Source organism: Natrix helvetica, assembly GCF_964273705.1.
Source record: "Natrix helvetica genome assembly, chromosome: 1".
Lineage (NCBI taxonomy): Eukaryota > Metazoa > Chordata > Lepidosauria > Squamata > Natricidae > Natrix > Natrix helvetica.
Window position 1 is genome coordinate 41,812,780 of NC_138548.1, and position 21,321 is coordinate 41,834,100.

Genomic DNA, 21,321 nt, shown 5'->3' on the forward strand with positions numbered 1-21,321 from the left:
CGAGATAAATTAATCATGATTGGATATACTGCAGCTTTTCTATTATGGCAATATCAAGACTATCCATGCCCTTGATAAAATTTTGGCCAATGGATTTGGGACCAAGGCATTGAAACGGACATAACCATAGTTGCTCATCTTAATTACAATGCATTTTCTCCTTATTCCTGGATTATCTCTAGATAGCAGAGACTAAAATTCAAATCAAGTAGCGATTTGAGCTCAGTCCTTCCATATATAAACTATACCATACATTTACACACATACAATACAAAACACACACAAATTCTCTAATTCTGTATGTAACTCCTCAAGCCCTAATATTTCATGCTCTATATTTTCATTTTTAAGATGGTTTAGAAAAAGCCCACTTGTGATCAGTGTTAAAAACAAACCAACAAAGGTCCCAAACTCTGAAACTGGAAGATGGTAGACTCATTTTGGCTTAGGACTTTTCAATATTTCTCACCTTATTTTACACCTGCCTTGAGAATATCTTTCTCTTGAACAAAACAGTAGATCTGGCTCAGTAGGAACAGACTATTGCATTGTGGGACTACATGAACTCTTGCATTAATCTTTCCCCATCTCAGATCATATAGAAAATTGAAGACAAATGGGTCTACTCAGCCATGCCTGAGTTGGTTGGTTTTATCATAAACATGCTTTTCCTGTCATTTGTGATTAATTAATTGTAAGTCAATTTCTTAGAAATATAAGGAAGATTAAATCCAAGCAGGGAAAGAAGGAAGAATCTCTTGTTTTATTGTTTGGATTTTGTGTATATGTTGTCATTCACACTTCAGTGCCCTCCCTCCGTAATGAGCAATATTTTCTTCTGCAAAAATACGGAAGCGTTCAGATTTGAAAGCAGGAGGAGAAGGAGGGGGTAGCTTTTCTTTTTCTTTCTTTCTTTCCCCTTTTAACATGTTCTCACCAATTGTACTTCCCAGCAAGTGATGATGACAGCATGTTAAAATTGAATGGTGTGATTTCTCGGCACATTTCTGAATGAATCATCCTGCAATTTAAGTTAAATAGATGCTTGCTTGGAAGAGCTGCTACCACAATCTAGTTTATGATCGGGCTTGAGCTGTCTCCCCTGATGTGCAATGTGAGTCAGGCATGAATGTGAAAAATTTGAATTATCACCTTAATTGCTGATTTTTCTTTTTCTGTTATTTCGTTGCTGGCCTCTTCAATGTTTTTCTTTTTATCCTTGAAGGACTGGAACATTTTCTGTATTTAAATGGGCCTGAAAGTAGTCTGCAACAATGTAATTATTTTTGTATGATTTTATTTACTGCATAATCAACTGCAGCAGGAAAAAAAACCCCTTCAAAGCTCACACAATTGCTGCAGAATGAAAAAGTGGAGGAGCACTCAAGGAGGTAATCATGCTCAATGGTACTATAGCACAAAATGGGCTTTACTAACTTTCAGTACAACCAGAGCAAACCCAGTTTGGATGAGAACTTTGTGGCAAGAAGTTCCAGTGTTAAAATACCATTACCTTCCAATGTTTTTGGTTCAAATCCAAATTTGATATCCAGAATCCATGATTAAAATTAGATAAGTGATGTTAACTGGAGTTCATCTATAGTATTGAGCTTTCAGAATTCAAATGATCTCAAATCTGGGGCCCTAAATTTTAAAGCATAAGAGAAATTTTAAATTTTATTTATTTACCTATTTTAATTGTTAAATCGTATTCTATCTTTCAGAACTGGAAAATTTCCCAGATAACTTAAAACACATTAAATACTGATTAATTAAACAACAAAAAAAATGCAGCAAACCTGTTATGAAAAATACAGTCTTTAATCAGCTTTAATCAACTCAAAATCTATGCATGGTCAACTGTAGTTAGTGCCTGAATAGTGGAATTACCTAGGAATTTTAGTGTTAGTGGCTAAATTGCAAAGTTTAAAAAAACCTGCTGGCAGAAGATAATGAGAAACTATATAGCATTGCCAAGAAAAAATAAATATGCATATACATTTGAAATATTATCATTAAAGAACTGATGGAGACATTTTCAGAAGTTTACATTTTAACATTTGATCCTTAAGTCTCATTCTGCATTTTTCTATTCATGAATGTTTACTATTGTAGAAGGCAAGGCAGGACAATGGCCAACAGAATATTTTGGGAAAATGTAGTGTTTTGAAAACTAAAGTGTATGTGCTGATTTTAACAGGTGACTGAATCTGTCAAATTTCTATCACATAGTGTGCATTTCCCATGCCATCATTCAGACTGATTTTTCATATGATATAAGTAGATGCATTTATGCATTATCTTGCTGTTTGTTTCCATAGAAACTGATGCAGAAGAGGGGAAAGGGTAGCAGGAAGGACAAAGGGGAAGTATCAATTAAAGTTGTACAACAAATGTAGACCCTGAATGGTTAGACATTTCCTGATAGTCTTTATGCACAGAATTTATAGTTTGACTTCTGAAAGAAAGAAAGGAGGGAGGGAGGGAGGGAGGGAGGAAGGAAGGAAGGAAGGAGCGAGCAGTTTGTTATGTGAAATGTACCTAGAGTTTCATCTGAGGATTCCTGTGTGACCTTCAAAATAGATGATTGTGTACTAGATGAATTCAGATAGTTAACCAAGTGAGAATCAACAACTGGATGAGTTAGTTATCAGTATGTTCTTCACATTCTGAGAAGATTGTCCTCATCTGCACATATTTTTAATCCATTGTGAAAGTATAATATTTGTTCCTCTGCCTGCTTAGATTTCATAATAATAAATCAAGATCAAGATGATTCTTGATTGTTAGAAACATTATTCATAACTTTATGGATGAAAGCAGGTCTGAATGCAGCTCAGGACTGATCAAAATACAGTAAGAGCATAATCCAATTCAAGGCTAAAGGACTGTCAAATTCTAGATGCTTGAAGCATCTGGTATAAATGATTTCGGAACCACATAGTATAATCTTCAACCTCCCCGCCCCCCCCCCCCCCCCAAATCCTCTAGACGTCTGGAGAAGTGCAAAAAATTCCAAAGTTCAATGGACAAAAGAAGAGAGGCTACATATCAATATATTTAATGACTACAATGGGCAATAGATTGTCAAGCAAAATGTCAGCAAGCATTTAGAAAAGAACGCTGCCATTACACGTAACTAGCATAGATTTTGTCAAGAACACATCTTACCAGCATGACCTCACAGATGGTTCTTGTTTAGTGATTACCTTTTCCTTTCATGTAGTGGAAATGGTTAAAAAAGTGTTCAGAAATTTCATGGTCTCTACCCATATGCCATGACCTAAAAATAACCTTAATTAGACTTTAACATATTTTAGATCTAATTTTAGCCTTTAATTTAACCTCAGGTTCCATTTGGCACAAACACATTCTTCTGTCATAGCATAACAGTCAAGGATTTTAGTGTGTGTGTGTGTGTGTGTGTGTATGTATGTACGAATGTGCATATACGTGTGTGCATACATGGGAAGGGGGTGTGGAAAAATGGTTTAAGTTGTCCACAAGCTTTATTATATATATATAATAAATTAAAAACAACAACAACCTAGGATTAAGATGATGGACATGCATCAGCAATACTTTATGCCACTTCAATACTTTTAAATGTTTAAACAAATAGTAGTAATATATACATATACAAACATAGCAAAGGCAACATTAAAAATAAAAATATGGTTTTCTTCCTGGATGGTCTTCTGTAATGAGCCGAAGGACAGAAAGGGGGAGTAGTGAGCTCCCTCCCATTTTTGGGCATACCAGAGGTTGTAACACAAATACATACCTATTTCCCTGGCTCAGCTTATAAGGAGGAGAGCCTGTGGCTTAGTGGCTAATACATCTGCCTAATATGTAATACAGCCCAGGTTCTAATCCCAGTAAGGGTATGGCTAGCTGATGAGAGCCAAATAGCTTGAAATAGATCTATACTAGTCTCCCTTTATTTATTTATCAGCACAAATACAACACAAACATAGCAAAGGCAACATTAAAAATAAATATATGGTTTTCTGCCTGGATGGTCTTCTGTAATGAGCCGAATGACAGAAAGGGGGAGTAGTGAGCTCCCTCCCATATTTGGGCATACCAGGGGTTGTAACACAAATACATACCTATTTCCCTGGCTCAGCTCCAAATATTATGGTGGGGGCAAGAGGGTGGTGGTGGTGTGGCACCGATCAGCTTCTCTAGAATGGGTCATGGTGGTGGCGGTGCACGGGCCTCACCGACAAAGCAGCAGCGAATAAGCCATGCCAAACGGACTGTGCCAAATAGGCTGCAGCAAACAGGCCAAATGAATACCAGATGGATGCTGGAAAGCAGAGGCAGATTCCCCACCCCTTGTTTTCCTCCCCAAAAGCTAGGTGCGTCTTATAGTCCAAAAAATATGGTAGTTTTCATTTGCTGTCATTGAGTCACAATATTTTGTTCCAAATCAAGATGTTTACGAAGGTATTTTTTAAATCAGTTATCAACCTTATCAACTTTAGGATCCTCCATGCTGGGGAGTTGTCAAGGTTAAGAAATAACTTCTCTAACTTAAAACCAGTGCAGTTGTACTTGAAGCATCATCAGTACTATATATTAAGATGGCTGTGACTACTTCTAGGGCTGTGCAGCTGCTCTTTAATGAGTTGCCAATGGATGTTTTCATTTGTGTTCTGGTGTTAGTATCACATCATATTTTGGACTAATTCAGAAACACCATTCATCTCCTGTTTGTGCTTATGAAAAGACTCAATCTTCAAGAAGCCCTCAGTTCATTATACAAGAACTTGGGGAATAGTACCCTTACATTCCAGAACAAGCCAACATTTGAAACCATAGCATTTTGCAATCATGGGAATCAATTACAGTGGAAATATCACCCTAGGCCAGGGGTGTCCAAACTTGGGAACTTTAAGACTTGTGGACTTCAACTCCCAGAATTCCCCAGCCAGCCATGCTGGCTGGGGAATTCTGGGAGTTGAAGTCCACAAGTCTTAAAGTTCCCAAGTTTGGACACCCCTGCCCTAGGCCAAAGCAGCAGGAAATGTGAAATGGTGGCTAATGGTGATGGTGAGAGCTGGGTCTTCATACAATGTGACTGAAGTATGTAGTATTTGACATAATTGACCCTGATCATTTGTGCCTTGAGTTAAAACTTTGTGTTGATTTGTTTGATGAGCCATTTGTTTATTTTTTTGGCTGCTCACAGTATTTTCAGGAATTTTATCCAAAACAGCAACAAACCATACTAATTTTCTTGATTTGTTAGGGATATGTGACTACAGAAGAACTTAAAGTAGGGATTACAAAGCTATATAGTATAAGGATTTGCTTCTTTTGATATTTTGACAGGGTCCCTTTCGAATGACTCCTGATTTTGCTGCTGCTACTCCTCAAGTTGGGTATATTCCTCTAAGCCAGAAACCTGAAGCAGTGGTACATGCTATGAAGGTACGTATATATTTGTGAGTGCAATAAGTCGTATTTTCCATTCTGGCACAAAGAATAGTTACTTCAAAAGCCACTGATATCCTTTGCTAGCTTTTGCCACGTAATGTCCTCTAGATTGTTGGAACCTGAAGGACATCAGAGTGGAAGAAACTACTGAAATGTAGAGTGGGAAAATCTAACAGTATCCCATCTCTTAAAAGTTTTGCCCCAAAATGTGCTGTCATTCATATTATAAATAATGGCAATACTGTGCAATAGGATATGACAGCAAGGAAGCAAAAGTAAGCTATTTCAGAGCTTTGTATTTCTAATAAATGAGATATGGTAATAAAACATGGCAGACTTTCTCAGATTGGATAACCAGCAACTATTAATCAAACCATCTCAATTTGCTTGGTTCATTTATTCTCCAAGAGCAGTCAGTCGTTGGTACCCAGTGTGCCATTTCTGACTGAGCTTTGATTGTCCACACAATTGAGTATATGGCAGACATATAGAGACCAAATGAGTTAGCAGCACAGTCTGCACCCACTTGGATCAATAATTAATTATTTCCTTTTCATTTAAGATCTAGTTTTATTTGTCACTAAATCCCTCTTGTTTTTCTTTTCCCATCAAAAAAAAAAAAAAAGGGAAAGCAACAGATTGAATTAGTTTAAGTCATGCAAACAATGATTGTAATGTCAGTTAAGCTAGTAAGTTATACTGTTTCTAAAGTAGGTTAAGCTAAGTAAGCAAATGACCCAGTTTTGTAATTGAGGATTTAAAAATAAGCAGGAAAAAGGAAATACAGTACAGGTCTATTTCTAAGCAATCAATGTGCAGTTATGTCATGGAAAAATGGCATGCAATTTTGGAAAGTATATTTTGCACACATCGTTACGTGGATTTGAATCAAAATTGATTGCAATGTTATCCTCATTTTGAAACCCAAGGAAAGTCATACTGGGTTTTGCAACCGGAATGTATTCATTTGTTATAGAATTTATATCTTGCCCTAATCCAATCGATTCTGGGGTACTCACATAGAATTATAAAAACAAAGTATCCTATGATCAATTCAATGACAAAATTAAAAATGTTTTTTTTTAAAAAGTTCTTTAAACTCCAAATGTTCACCAGAGGAGCACAATCTTCAATCAAATCTAGGGAACTACCCAAATGTCAGATGGTAACTAGTAGGTGCTACCAACCAAAATTCCTGGCTCCAATTTTCTGCCCTTTTAATATCCCAAAGAAAAGACACCTGCGGTATCCTTTCCTTGCCTGATTACACAAGATGATGTAGTGCTAGTGTGGAAGGTACATGTCAAGGCAAGAAGGTCTAGTTTGCCTCTGTAGATAACATTTTAGGTCTTTGACTTTTTCAAAAGCAACAGCATCTTTTCCATTGTCTTGTAGGAGGTCCTCCACTTTCTACTTCCCATATATGTTACAGTATTCATCTTTCAAGGCCAATCACCTGGAGGGAAAAGGGGTGATTCTGTGAATTGATGCTTTCTAGAGAAATGTTTCTGATCATTGATAACTAAATATAAGCAATATGTTTTCAATGACAAGTTAGAATCACAAAATGGGCACTTTTTCAGAAGTGGACTTTATACAATACTTATACAGAGAGAGGGAGAGGGAGAAGGGGAGGGAGAGAGGGAGAGGGAGAGAGGGAGGGAGGGAGGGAGGGAGGGAGGGAGGGAGAGAGAGAGAGAGAGAGAGAGAGAGAGAGAGAGAGAGAGAGAGAGAGAGAGAGAGAGAGAGAGACCAATGTGGTAGAAAGGATTGAATTTTACTTTATGTTATAACTTAAAAAAGAACTTTTACAAAATGATGTATTGTTGGTACATGGCATGAGAAAGATTATCAAGTATGTATAAAGATACTTCACATTTATAATGTGGAAGACATGAAGGGTGGTTTTATCACACATGGTGGGTTTGTAAAAAAAGCTAAAAAAAATTAAGTCCAAAAGCATATAATGATATAAAGAATTGTAACAATTAACATTCAGCTGCAACAAGGTTTATTTTTTCATTGTGAGTTGAACAATATGCAGAAATATGCACAAAGACGGAAAGATTTGGAAATCCCTACCAGAAGGGAATGGTTGGTAAAAATGACAGAATTTATAGAAATGGTTCCTTGTAATCCTAAATATATTTGACTGCAAACCATTTATGGATTTTTTTTACTGAAAATAGAAAAAAATGAACTAGTGATTTATGAATTGGATGATTAGAAAGGGTAAATATGACAAAGAAGGGAATGATGATGCAACCCTAAAGAGGGAAAATAAATGTATTTGTAACTGCTATAAAGATCAGGAGACACTATTTTTTCCCCTTTTTCTCTTCTTTACACACATTTTTCTTTACTCTTTTCTCTTTTTCTCAAATTTGTATAATTTTTGTATTTTGTACAATTCTTCAATAACAATTAATTTTTTAAAAAAATCTAGTGATTGGGTTTATAATACAGTAATAGGATTGGTATAACAAAAATTGCAGAAACATATTTATTCCTTTAATGTATCACCCAGCTTGTTTCTGCTGGCAAGAACAAGCACTTGGCCAGTTCTCTTTCATCAGCTCAGCACCCTTCTCATGCAATCCCATTTGCATCTATTCCTATGGGAACTTAAGGAATAATCAGACTTCAGGGGAAATGGATGAATATTATCTCTCTCCTTTCCTTCGTGGAAGTATAGTTAGTATCTCAGCCAGTCAGAGAGTATGAGGTGATCATCAAAGTAGTCAAAGTTTCCATTCAGAAGTGATTAAAATCCTGAGAAAATGATTTGAGTGTGAAAGCATAGAAAACTCCTTTTTTTTCTACCTAGCTTAGCATTAGGTTTGTCTTTTACAAACTTATTTCCAGATGTCTTGAAGCTAGCTGAAAATTGAAGATATTTTGAACCCAATACAAATGACTTGCCAGGTTGAAGAAGGCTGTGCTGTACTGACTGATGGGAGCTCTCCTGGGTTCACAAATGTCTCCTGAGAAAAGATTGTAGTAAATGTGTAGACATTACTACCAAGCCTTAGCTTTTCCATGAGGGAGCCCCACTCTTGGTATTTTCCAAATATTTATACAATGATAAAGAACTTTATTCATTGAAATAATTTTAAGCAGGAGCAATATAGGAACTGAGTTAAATCATGGTCTACCTAATTCATTATCAGCACATCTTGAAATCTTGTGTGTTGTATTGTTTTTTCCCCCCAGCGCTGTGATGTACATAATGTCTTAGCTATATCAGTAGAACCCAGTAAAATGTGCTTGATGTGTACATGTTTATCCAACGTTAAATATAAATTACGTTCTTTCCTGGATCTCCTACCTTGCTGATCACTAATTTAAGTTTAGAGTTACGTGGCATATGGATGAAAAACTTTGATCATATTTTATTGATGCATTCTAATCTTTTAAGTTTTTATCCCTTCCCTCTCTTTCTTTCTCTTTATCTCTCTCTCTCTCTGTGTTGTGAGGTTTTGTTCTGTTTTGGCTGTAATGAATCACGATGTGACGTATTTTATAATTTCATCTCCATTGTGCTTGTCTATAGGTCCTTGAAGTCCATGAGAATTTGGACAGGCAGATACAAGAAAACTATGAAGAAGACCTGAGTGAAAAGGAGAAAGCAATTGTTCGTGAAATGTGCAATGTAATGAATCCATTTTCACAGTCTTTCATCTGTTAGCTGTTCACTTCTAGTTGTGGTGTTGATGTTGTTCAATATCTTGTAGGATCTGTTCTGTCTGTGCAGACTTATTTAATTGTTGTCTTCACAATCTGAAGAAAAAACAAGTGACAAAGCAAGTGACAATGCAGTCCTAGATATATCTAATCAAGGAAATCCTATTAAATTCAGTAGTACTAATTTTCAAGTAAGATTGTATACCAGCATTCTCCAAATATGTGTCTTCTGGTTGTGTTGGGCAAAAACTGCTAAACTTCCTGGTCAACACACTTACAAGGAACCCAATTTCATTGGACTGAAGTCTGAATTGTTTTTATCTGTTAAAAAAAGGGTACTAAATGATCATTTCTAAGACCTTTGTCACGATTGCTCAACTCATACAAAGTGACTCTGGGCATCTTACAACATTAAAATATCATAGTGTAAAAGCCCATAAATCCTCACCTGGTCCAATGGTGATGACCACATAGTCATCCCAGCCATTTGATTGGCTCTGTATCTACCATGAAATCCCTAGGCCCACTGTGAAAACCACATTTTAGAGCCTTCCAGAAAAAGTAACAAGGTAGTGGCCAATCTTATCTATGAGGGAATGATATTCCAAAAGGAGGGAGCAATCACAGAGAAGGCCCCTTTACTGATCCTACAAGATGAGACCCTCAGCATACCTTGTCTTGCTGCTCTGGTGGGCTGGGTAACTGGGGACAAATGGTCCTTCAATAACTGGGCCCCAAGCCATTAGGGCTTTAAAGGTGATAACCCAGTATTGTGAATTGCACTTGGAAGAAGATAAGTAACCAATGCAGCTCCCGCAAAAGAGATGATACATATTCAAATCTTGATTTGTATAGAACTGTGCTGCATTTTGAATCAACTGAAGCTTCCAGATAATTTTCAAAAGCATCCCCATGTAGAGTGAATTACAGTAGTCCAAACAGGAGGTTGTTAGGACATGACTGTGAGGAGATCCAGAAATGGGTTAACTGTCATACAACTTGAAATTGTGCATGGCTCTCCTGCCACCTGTTCCTCAAGCACGAGTCCAGAATAATCCCCAGATTACACACTGGGTTTATCTAGGACAATGCAACCCTATCCGTGACCAACAATAGTCATTCCCCAAGAACCAAGGAGCTTCGAACCCAAAGGCCACTCCATCTCACCAGGGTTCAGTTTTAGTCTGTTGCTCCCCATCCAAATCTCAAGAGTTTTTGGGCACTGCAAAAGGACAGTTGCAGCATCCCTTAACAACAATGTACAACTGAGTATCATTAGTATACTGATGATATCTCACTCCAATGGTGACTGATAATCTCACCCAGCAGTTTCATGTAGATGGTAAATGGGAGCTGAGAGATCATCTATCCCTGTGGAAAACTAAGGGCTGAGATCCGGATCTCATCCTCCTAATCAAAACTGACTGAAAACAGCCTCAGAGTAAGGAAGCATAAACAAATAACCAGAAAAAGGTAAAGGTAAAAGATGAGAGTACAGTAGAGAGTAAAGATCAGTAGCATAAGCAAAGACAGGAGAATTTAAAGACACGGAGAAAGAAACATCAATGTTATTTTGCCCTGCTTGTGTATGACTCTGTTCAAACCATCTGTCTCCATCTCCCCAAAAACATATTAAGATACTAAACAAAAACTATGAAACACAACCATGACACTCAATGCACAAGCTATCAGTAAATGGGTACTGTAACAAATGATTTCTGAGAGAGTAGAGTGCCATGTTCTCTACTTCTTGTTACTTTCTCTAAAAGAAATGGCTTACATTCAAGCAGGTTGGCTAACAGTTTCAAAATGGGACAAGCACTTTTACCATGAATCATCCAGTGTTTTGCCTGTGCTGTTTTGTTATTTTTCCTGTGCCTCTGCTTTGTTTTCTAGCATCCATATAGGTAGTATCAATAGACATTGTGATGCTTGTCTGAATGTAGCTATGGATGGATGCTCCGCTTGCCTTTTGTAATTACCATATTTTTCAGAGTATAAGACACACCAGAGTATAAGACCAAGATTGTGAAGAGGCAATTTTTTTAAAAAAAAACCTCCTAAAAATGGCCAGTTTTTCACGAAAACTGGCCCATTTCTTTTCCAAAAGAAGTGCATGAATAGCCTTTAGGAGACTTGTAGAGTGCTCCTGGGGGAGTGGGAGGGCCAAAAACGAGCAAAAAATGCCCCATTTTTCGCGAAAACGGGCCCATTTTTTGTAAAAAAAAAAAAGGGGACATGCATAGCTTTTAGGAGGCTTATAGAATGCTCCTGGTGGCTGGGGGGGGGGGCAAGATTGAGCAAAAAAGGGCCCATTCTTTGCTCATTTCTGCCCTCCCCAGCCCCCAGGAGCACTGTGTAAGCCCCCTAAAGGCTATGGACAGCCATTTTGGTAAAGGGGGTGGGGTTTCTGGAGGCAAAAATGCTGTATTCAGTGTATAAGACGCACCCAGATTTTCAGCCTTTTTTTTTTAGGGAAAAAGGTGCATCTTATACTCTGAAAAATACGGTAGTGTTTAGGAGAGCCTACATCACACATCTCACTGTAAAATGGGATGAAGAGAAGAGACAATGGCCCCACTCCTTGTCTCTTTGCACTTTCCCCACATTCCTCCATCCTTTGGGAAATTGCTGCACCTCCGAATCGAGGCTGGCAAAGTAGCTGTCTTGTAGGATGATGGGGGTAGAGATTCGTGCCAAAGCCAGGAAGCCAGGCACATTTTGGTTGCCAGGAAAGACTGTTGTCTTTTACAGCCAAAACAGGAGCAGCCGCAGATGCAGGAGACTTGTGGCCTCTCCTCCGTGCAACGTGGAAAGTTAGAACAGAGATGGTTTTCTTCTCCTTTGCAATGATAAGTATCCCATTGCTAGCTTTAAACTGCCTCAACAGCAGAATGGCCTTAAGATGAAGATTCCCTTGTAAAGAAATGCCGTCTGCAAATGGTAAATAGCTCATTTTGGAACCAGAGGAAGAAGGGTGTGTGTGTGTCTGTGTCTGTGTCTGTGTGTGTGTCTGCGCTCTACAGATAGTCTTCAACTTACAATCATTTCTTTAGCGACCATTCAAAGTTAAAATAGTGCTGAAAAAAGCAACTTATAACCGGTCTTCACACTTACAACCATGGCAGCTGCCTTGAGGTCTTATGATCATGGTTTGGGCACTTAGAAACTGTGGTGCATTATGATGGTTTCGTGTTCAGTGGTCGCCTGATTGCCATTTACAACCTTCCCTGCTGGCTTCTGACAAGCAAAGCCAATGGGGAAGCCGGCAGAGAAAGTAGCAAGTTGCCAGTTGCATGTCTTGTTTAATGACCACAGCAAAAAACAACAACTGTAAAATCAGGTGCAGTAATGACTGCGCCCCTTAACAATAAATTTTCTGGTCCCTATGGTGGTTGTATACCAAGCAGTACTTGTATAGGCTAAACGTTTGCACTGTAATCCAAAGAAATCCTTAATTCTCCATAATCAAACATATCAAATTGCTTGTAAAATTTAAAAGTGGTCTTTTTTCTATGAAGAAAAGAGCAAAGGGGTGTGTTTTAAAAGACAAACACACCTTTTTAAAGTGATGGGTACAATTTCAGGCCTACCTGCAATATATATAGATGAAGTGAATTGTAGCAATCTGCTCAGTACTGTGCCTCTTGATTGGAGATAAATCTCATGGTGTCCAACCCTGAGAAAGTCTGGGTAAGATTTATTGTAATTTATTTAGATTGTACCCATTCCTGTCAACTACTATATCGTGGGTGTGCTTTTCAGAAAATTCAAATGCCGTAAGCACACAATGATGGCCATCACCCATAGAAACCATTATTCTTCAGACCCATCCTGTCCTACTGAAATTAAAGAAAACAAGACATTGTTGATAGGGAAATGACTAACACTTGTAGGATGTGAGCATTATAACTTTGTGGAATGTCAGTGTCGTGGCACAGAACCAGGAACAAAAACAATGCACACAAAACTATGCTTTTCTTTACACATGATGTGTAAAAAAATGCTGCTTATTCCTTGCTTGACAGAGCAAAATGTATTCAAAGACAGTCCCCAAAATGTTTTCTGAGAGTCCTCCATTAAACCAAAGCAATTTTCAAAAGCAGTGCATAGTATTAGCTCTTGCAAATGCTGTATTTAATCCCTTTAAGGATATGAAGAACTGCGGAATACTTTACTTACACAACCACCAAAATGATCGTTTCAAATGGATGGAATGTGCCACACCTTAACAAGTTTCCTTTGCTCAACTTCTTTAAAAGAAGTATGTTATTTGAAAGTTGTAATGACAAACTATTTGGCAGGAATGCGGCTGACATTTCTTTGTTTATTGTTGTCTTTCGAAATGGGTTTACTGAGCACAGGAACATTGTCTAGCCAGATGCGTCTGGAACTTGGGGATGTTTAAAATTCCCATATGTGAACCACATGATTCCCAACCAGGGTCAACTGCTGGTTTATAAGGATACTTGTACAAACACCCAAATAAGATAATCCAAATGCTGGATTTAAGAAAGGAGCACAAAAATATTACCGTATTTTTCGGAGTATAAGACACACCGGAGTATAAGATGCACCATGATTTTGAAGAGGTAAATTAAGAAAAAAGTTTTTGCACTCTACAGACCTCCCAAACTTTCTGCACGCCTCATTTTTTGTGGAAAACGGGGCATGCAGAGAGTTTGAGAGGCCTGCAAAATGCGGCTGGGGGAAAAAATGAGCAAAAAACAGACTGTACTTTGCAAAAACGGGCCCGTTTTTTGCAAAAAAAAAAGAGCATGCATAGCCTTTAGGAGGCTTGTAGAGTGTTCCTGGGGGCTGGGGGGGGGGAAGCCAAAAACGAGCAAAAAACAGGGCATTCATATCCTTTGGGGGGCTTGGAAAGTGCTCCTGAGGACAGGGGGGAAGGCAAAAAGAAGCAAAAAAAGGGACTGTTTTTCACTTGTTTTTGCTCTTCCAAGCCCCCAGGAGCACTTTGCAGGCCTCCGAAACTGTCTGCATGTCCATTTTTGCAAAGGGGGTGGGGTTTCGGAAGGCCAAAAATGCTGTATTCAGTGTATAAATGCACTCAGATTTTCACCATCTTTTTTTGGGGGGGGGGTGCATCTTATACTCTTAAAAATATGGAATGCATGCATACCATGGAAATGCTTTCCTAACTACTAGCTTCTGTGAGGACCTCCAAAGCTTTTGATGATTCTGTACTTGCCCTGTTTCAGGTTGAACTCATACTCAGAGGTGGATTGTGAACTATTTTATTTTCAAGTTTGCAAATGTTTACCGGCTTCGGCAGGCTGAGCCTTGGACTGTGCAATTGCTTGCACTCACTAGTAATGCTAAATGGGGAAGTCTTGTCTGTGGCAGTTCACAGCAGAGCATGGTAAACTTAGTCCAAGAACAGTCCCAAAGCTTATGCATCATAGAAAGGTACCAGTAGTCAGCCAGCCTGGTTGGGAGTTTCAGTTAGCAGTGGGATCCAGAGACAATGTGCTGAGAGTGGAATACTTCCTAATGGAACAGGCAGTTTCTGGTTGTTGCAGTCTCATACACTGTTGCACATGAGGCTCAGTTAAGGCCTTTACCACTTTTGTTTTTCAAAGAATCAACAAAAGTTAAGGGGAGGGCGTAACTTCTTGAGGAATCAGGATTTGCAGCACATTGTTGGGCTGGATGGTTGCTCAGAATGTCAGATTTATCCTGCACCTATTCTGGATGATTATTGGAGGAGTCAGCCTCAGTGCTTGATTGCTCCCCAGTTCCCAAGAATGGCATATACACAGACATTTGTGTTCTTGAGTCTTCCAACTTGAAGGAGACCTTGACAGTAGTACTCTGCATAATAAAAATAAGAGTTGGAAGCTGCCGCCTAGTCAGAACAGTTAATAGTAATGCAGCCTCCCAAATGATCATGTTTTTCCTGGCCAGGATCAAAACTTTCTCCTGGGGAGGAATTGCTACACAGGTTTTTCAAACCACTACCACAAAGCCCTGGAATCAACCCTAAAGTTGCTCTTGTGTCTTTTAACCGTCCAGGGATTTATAAGGCAAGAGAATTAAATATCAGAGTATATCATGTAATGTTTTGCCACCAATTTTTGTTATTAATAATTGATGTGGAACATTATTTTTGCAATTTTGCTAGAAGCTGTCCTAACGCTAAATTTAACTTAGATTAATTTCCTGATGTAGTATCAGATCAAATTTGTCTAATTTAGTTCCTGATTTACTGAGACACATCTAATGTCGGACACTTTACCAAGATGAGCACTCAAAACTAAAGAGTTAGATCAGGGACTCAGGGACAAATCTGAAACTAATTATAAATATCATTCCTATGGGAAAATGCTGTTGCTAAACTAAAGGGAAGGACTATACAAAAATCAAGATTGTTAAAGTAAAATAAATGAATATGAAGTTGTTTTATTTGACCAAGTTTAAAATAGATATATTATCTCTGGTAACCTTTGGTGAATTTTGCTGACTAGGATTGAAAAACAAGGCTTTAAAGATTTATTTATAGATAAGGGATGAGATATGGGAAAATAATTTCTTGTTTTTAACAGGTTAAATTACACTGAAAATTGTTTATAGTTATCAAAAGAGGTCATTTCTTTGTATATTTCTTTTTCTCTCTCTCTTTACTATATTCGTTTTTCTTTTTGCGCTATTTTTACTTTTTATTTTTTTAGTATTAGTTCTTTTTCAATAGTAATGTTCAGTAAAATTACTATTTAAACACACCCTGAAGACTAAAATAATGTTAGGACCTGGATGCCTCCTAGTGTAACAACAAGGTATTACCAGACTTCAATAGCGGCAGGTTTTCCGGCAGTTCTATTTTTGGACAACTTGATTCCTGTTTACAAATTGTACTTTTGTCTTTTTTCTTGTTCTTAGGTTGTCTGGCGAAAACTAGGTGATGCAGCAAGCTCCAAACCATCAATCAGGCAACATCTTTCAGGAAACCAGTTCAAGGGTCCTTTATAAGCACCTCAAGCTGCAAGACTGGAAGTGAAAAGGATATGAGGCAAAGGAACTTCCTTGCTTCTGGCTGCCAGCATTATCCCTTCCTCCCATTTCCTTTTAACTGTGTCCATAGTGTAAATAAGGCAGCTAAAGGCCTAGCTTGTGGGCTGTCCTGATCCAGAACAATGATACATGGGTTAATGACTACCCTCTCGTGGCCAATGTCTGTCATTTGTATTGTAATGAAATCCCCACTTTCCCGTATGGTCAAATATACATTCTTGACTCCCAATGATTTCTAGGTAGAATATTAAACATAAAAAAGAAGAACTCTGAGCAGTTCCACTGCCTTATTTTAGCCTACTCATGGAATTGCATGGCAGTAGTGGCTGCCCAAAGCAGTCTTCCCCAATTTGGCGGCAACTCCCACCAATCCCGGCATCATGACTAGAAATTATTGGAGTTGCAGCTGTAGGACACTTGTCTGAAAAAGGATTCTCTGTTGTATGATTTTAGAAAATACCAAGGAATTCACGAGGACCTAAATTAGTCATTGTCCAAGTCGGGTTGAGAGACGTTTTGTCAGAGATTGTAGGGTTAGATTTTATTTTTGAAGGGACGAATCTGAGGTGCAAGCGACTTTTATCGGGCTATGCTTTGAATATTCTAGCAACCCATTCTGGATCGTCAAGAATCTGACAAACCATAATCTGTAATTGTGAGGCTGCCTTTAATTTGGTGGCTCACCAGTTTTGAGTGATACAGTTTGGGTGAAACTGTAGCAGTAGCAGAAGATCTCAGACCTGAGCTATTTGCTCAGCATCTTTTGTCCTGTACCCTAAATGTTCTCACTGCTTCTTTGCTGCTTACCTCTCCTTGGAGGAAGAGTAGCAAGAAATGAGCATCTCTGCATACTTCATCCTTCCTGAGGGAAAGGATGCAAGTAGACTTCACAGAAGTAAGTAAATGAGCAGTGAAGAAGAAAAAGGGAGGTGAGCTCATGGGGAGTGTTTGATTTAAGAGCTGGCATCGAAATCTATACCTGGCATCGACCATTTTTTCTACCCAATTACTAGAAGCACATGAGCCTTGTCAATACCAATTATAGATTTTGGCCTGTTCTTAGATAAGATACTCCCTGAGAAGGCAGTAGGCAGTCGTGTGACTGAACAGGTGCTCTGCAAATCTTCACATTGTTGCTACAGATGCATAAGTCCTTCATTCCTTTGCATTAACCTCCAGTATATATAGATATATATATATGAGAGGATCGTTCCACTGTTGTGATTTTGCTTATTTTGACTTTAACTCCACATTAGAAAAATATAATATGCGAAACAGTTCCTGCAATCTCCCTTTTGGCCTTGTCTTTTTAATATATTAAATTTAAAAAACAATCATGGCCCCTTATGTAAAATAATATTGACATGGTATCTTAGATGTAAGTGGGGGGATACAGACCTGGTTACAGTATTTGGAGAAGATATAGAAGAAGAATCATTTGAATTACATCAGGAAGTGGTTGTCATGAGAATTCATGTTGCTTGCTGCTGCTGCTGATCAACCAAACCAATCTTCGTTTGAACTGTAATCATTTCCCCCCTCCCCAATCTCATTTCATCTGATAATTTCCTAAAACCGTATAGTACAACACTTAACTGGCCACTGGATCCAAGCTGTGTAATATCATTTGACAAAGAGAAAACTGTAAATTAAATGCTGCTTGTGTAGAAATGTGGAATTTCAATATGCTACTTCACCTTTGGCAATCTGGTTTCATAGACCTTTGATTATTGTTCATTTACTTGATGTATTTTTATTGAATTCTCTTTATTTTCAATCTTTTTTTAAATTAAGAACTCACCTACTCAAGTTTCAGTATCTCTCTCAAGTACCCCTCTTTCAGAAAGACTATATTTCTTTTCTTTTTGATCTCTTTCTGCCTGTGTCATCCCTTCAAGGTAGATAAGACTAGGAAACCAGAATTTTGAATGCTAATACTAATTGTATTAAAAGGTTACAGCAACCAAGTCTTGCAAGGCTGAAAGATTTTCCTCTTCCCTCCTTTATCTTTGTGAGAACTAGATGAGGCGATTACTCCATTTACAGATGATGCCCTTAATTCAGATTTATTTTATATGATCAAGTTTATTCTTTCTCATTACAGCCTGCCCTTTTGGTTTTGCAAGTCCATCCTATACCTAGTTATTGAGCCACTTTGAGAGTTTTTTTGTGCTCTCAACCACCTGGTACTCTTAAGGAGCAAATTGTGAACTCCCTTTTTCTCTTTTTGTCTCATTATGGGCAAAGGTATCGGCGAAAGCCTCCCTGTTCCTTAAGTAATTTAAAATACAAACTTAGAATTTGAACAAATCAAATTTTCAAGGATCTAGAATTAATGTGAATATTATCAGAGAATTTGGGTAGGCTGTTAAAAGAAGTTTTCAGAAGATCAGAAGTGGTCCAAACAACCAATAGTTTGGTTTGCAGCATACAAATTGTATTTGTCGTCTAAAATGCAATGGAATAATTAAAGTAGCTAAATGCTTGGAAACAAGCGTGGTCCTGTGCCACAAAAGTGCAGTGAGTTGTGGTCCCATGCAAGTGCCTACTAAATACATGGTTCCTTGCTAACCTCATTACTGCAGCACTGGTAAATAAAATTAATGTATACAATTTATCTGCTCTAGGTTCTATTTCCCACCAAGGCCTTTCAATAGGTTACTGCAGTTAATTCATTTTAAGAAATTCATACGTTAGACATCAACCCTCACATATTCTTCTCTGTGTATAACTAATTGAAGTTAGGACATGCATATTCTGATTTAGCTGAATTAAAACCAGCTGAGTTTCTAACATTTGAAAATAGACATTCCCTACAGCGGCCATTCAAGTGTTCTCATTACTGCAGATGGAACACATCCCTCCCCCTGCAAAAATAAGTCTGTCAGAAATCAAGTTGAGTGTATGCATCATGCGCAAAGGAAAATCTCATAATTTATTGGAACACTTTGCTGACAACTTGGCATTTTGTTAAGTGATAAGCTTTTTTCATGCATTTCATGAAAAAAAACTTATCACTTAACAAAAGTTATAAGTGCTATTATTACTTAGTTGGCTATCAGTTTCTCTTCTGTTCTATATCCTTTGACAGTTAATTCCAGTATTTTAAGTTTTATATTGGTTTGATTGGTTGATCTGTTGAATCAGGTTAATGATGGCTGAGGCCGGCCTCTGAAACAACAAAGTATTTTTAAGTCGAGAGGAAAATTCATGTTCTGAAACAAGTTATATTTGCTTATTGAATAAATTGGCTTCACACATCAAGCAATAACTCATGGCTTATATATCTCAATAACTGGGTTCATAATTCATATTATGTTATGCCAAAATCATGATCTGGTCCGAATACATATGTGATTGGTGCCTGCCTGGGAGTCTGTCTTGAGAACTTCGTATATGCTGCTTTCGAGTTCCATAGAGGAATGATGTAAGATGAAAAGGATAGTAGACATTCTTTTAGGTGTTGGATTTTTTTATTCTGTTGCCATTGTACATTTGAACAGCTTCCAATATGAGGTACAGGTACTATCCACATGAGGAAATAATAATACTCAATAGATTGGCAAAAATGCCAAATCCAGTCTAAACATCTGGCTGGCTATATGACTAATTATGATAATAATGAGTGGCTTCATGTACTTGAGTATGTAATAGGCATAACAGCTCAATCTGTTATTTTAGTGGAATTATGCCAATCAGCTGGGGAACCTAAAAGCTGAAGAAGAAAAATCTGAATTTTAATTTATTTCAAAAGCACATTCAGATGCTCTGAACACATCAGGGAAATCAAAACCAAGGTGAAGCATAGATGACCCAACATGCCAAAATAAAATGAAAAATACTCAGTATTTAGTAATATACTAAAGTGAAAATTACATGCTTGTGGAACCAAACCATACAAATAACATGAATAAATTGCGAAGTCCTCCAGATTTGTAACTCCACTATGGTATTAAGTGAATTTTTTTAGATGAAAATGCAAAGTACTTCCAAATATATGCAAATTACAAACTGTAGACTCTACAGATGCAGTGCTATGTGTACTTTTTAATTGCTATTTTATTTTTAGCTTGAAATAAGCTAAAATTGTTTTTCTTGGACAATGGTTTACTTTACAGTGTAACTTTGTAGTCTACTGCACTGTCCATATGAATTATATAAAAGTTCCCATCATCCCCAGGACAAACAACTGTCTTAGAGAAGGCTGTTTAATAGTGCATGACTGATATGCTAAACATGGGTAATTTCAAAAGGAAAAATGCACTCTGAATATTAATGTAGAAGGAAATGTAAGTTGAAATACAATGCTGGAGTATTAATATTCATTTTCCCACCCCCATTTAATAATGCTCATTACCTACCTGCTTCCTAAAGCTTTTTATACTCCTACAATGTAGAAGCATTCAGTCTATACCAACTTCAAAACAAAATTCCTGTTGTTTGGTTCTTCTCCTTCGGACTGCTCTATTTTTAAGCAACTGGTTGCTTTTCTTGGGGAAAAAGCATATGGCAATTGGATAAAATCCAGGTGCACTTTGCCCTTTTTGGTAAAAGAACATAAACTTGTTTAAAAGGCAAATGTTTACCCAAAAGATAGCAGTTAAAAATAAACAATGTTTTAAAGTGACCTTTTACCTTTTTAGAAACTGGAATAGAGAAAAAAGTACTGATTTTGTTTTTCAAACAAAGCGCATGACTGTAAAGTGATAAAATTGTATATTTTTCATAATGTGGGGAAAGAGTCTATTTGTGCTGCTTTTGGAAATAAGTATGAAATTATGATTTCTGTTAAACCTGTGATCTTACAACCCTGCCATATTTTCTATATATGATTGGAAAAAGTAAATTAGCACCTGTGCTCATGTATAGTATATAAGCAATGTCTTTAGATTTTAGCACACATTTATACCTTTTACTGAAGCACTGCTTTTGTGGCAGGGACGGTGAAAATTTAAAGACTTTTTAAGTGTGTAAAACCTTCATTTGAAATATTTTAGTAAAAAATAAGGGTTTGTGGTAGTGTATGCATTCCATTGAAGATAATAAAATACATTCTTTGTAAGGGAGCTGTAACATGACTGTATTTTTGAGAAGTTGAAAAATATTAAAATACTTAGAAATTAACATAACATTACAATTTTAGTTAAATCTGTGATTCTTCAT

At 37.4% G+C, this 21,321-nt stretch overlaps 1 protein-coding gene across 2 annotated transcripts in view; it reads left to right on the plus strand.

Moving 5' to 3' along the window:
- Positions 1–21,224, plus strand: part of CCDC85C (coiled-coil domain containing 85C) — a 192,732-nt gene extending 171,508 nt beyond the window's left edge. For both annotated transcript variants that reach the window (XM_081969342.1, XM_081969343.1), the window contains 3 exons: positions 5,341–5,439; positions 8,999–9,097; positions 16,027–21,224. In XM_081969342.1, coding sequence (XP_081825468.1) covers positions 5,341–5,439; positions 8,999–9,097; positions 16,027–16,116 — 288 coding nt within the window. In that variant the 3' untranslated portion in view covers positions 16,117–21,224. The remainder of the gene's footprint in view (positions 1–5,340; positions 5,440–8,998; positions 9,098–16,026) is intronic.
- Positions 21,225–21,321: the final 97 nt, after the last annotated feature.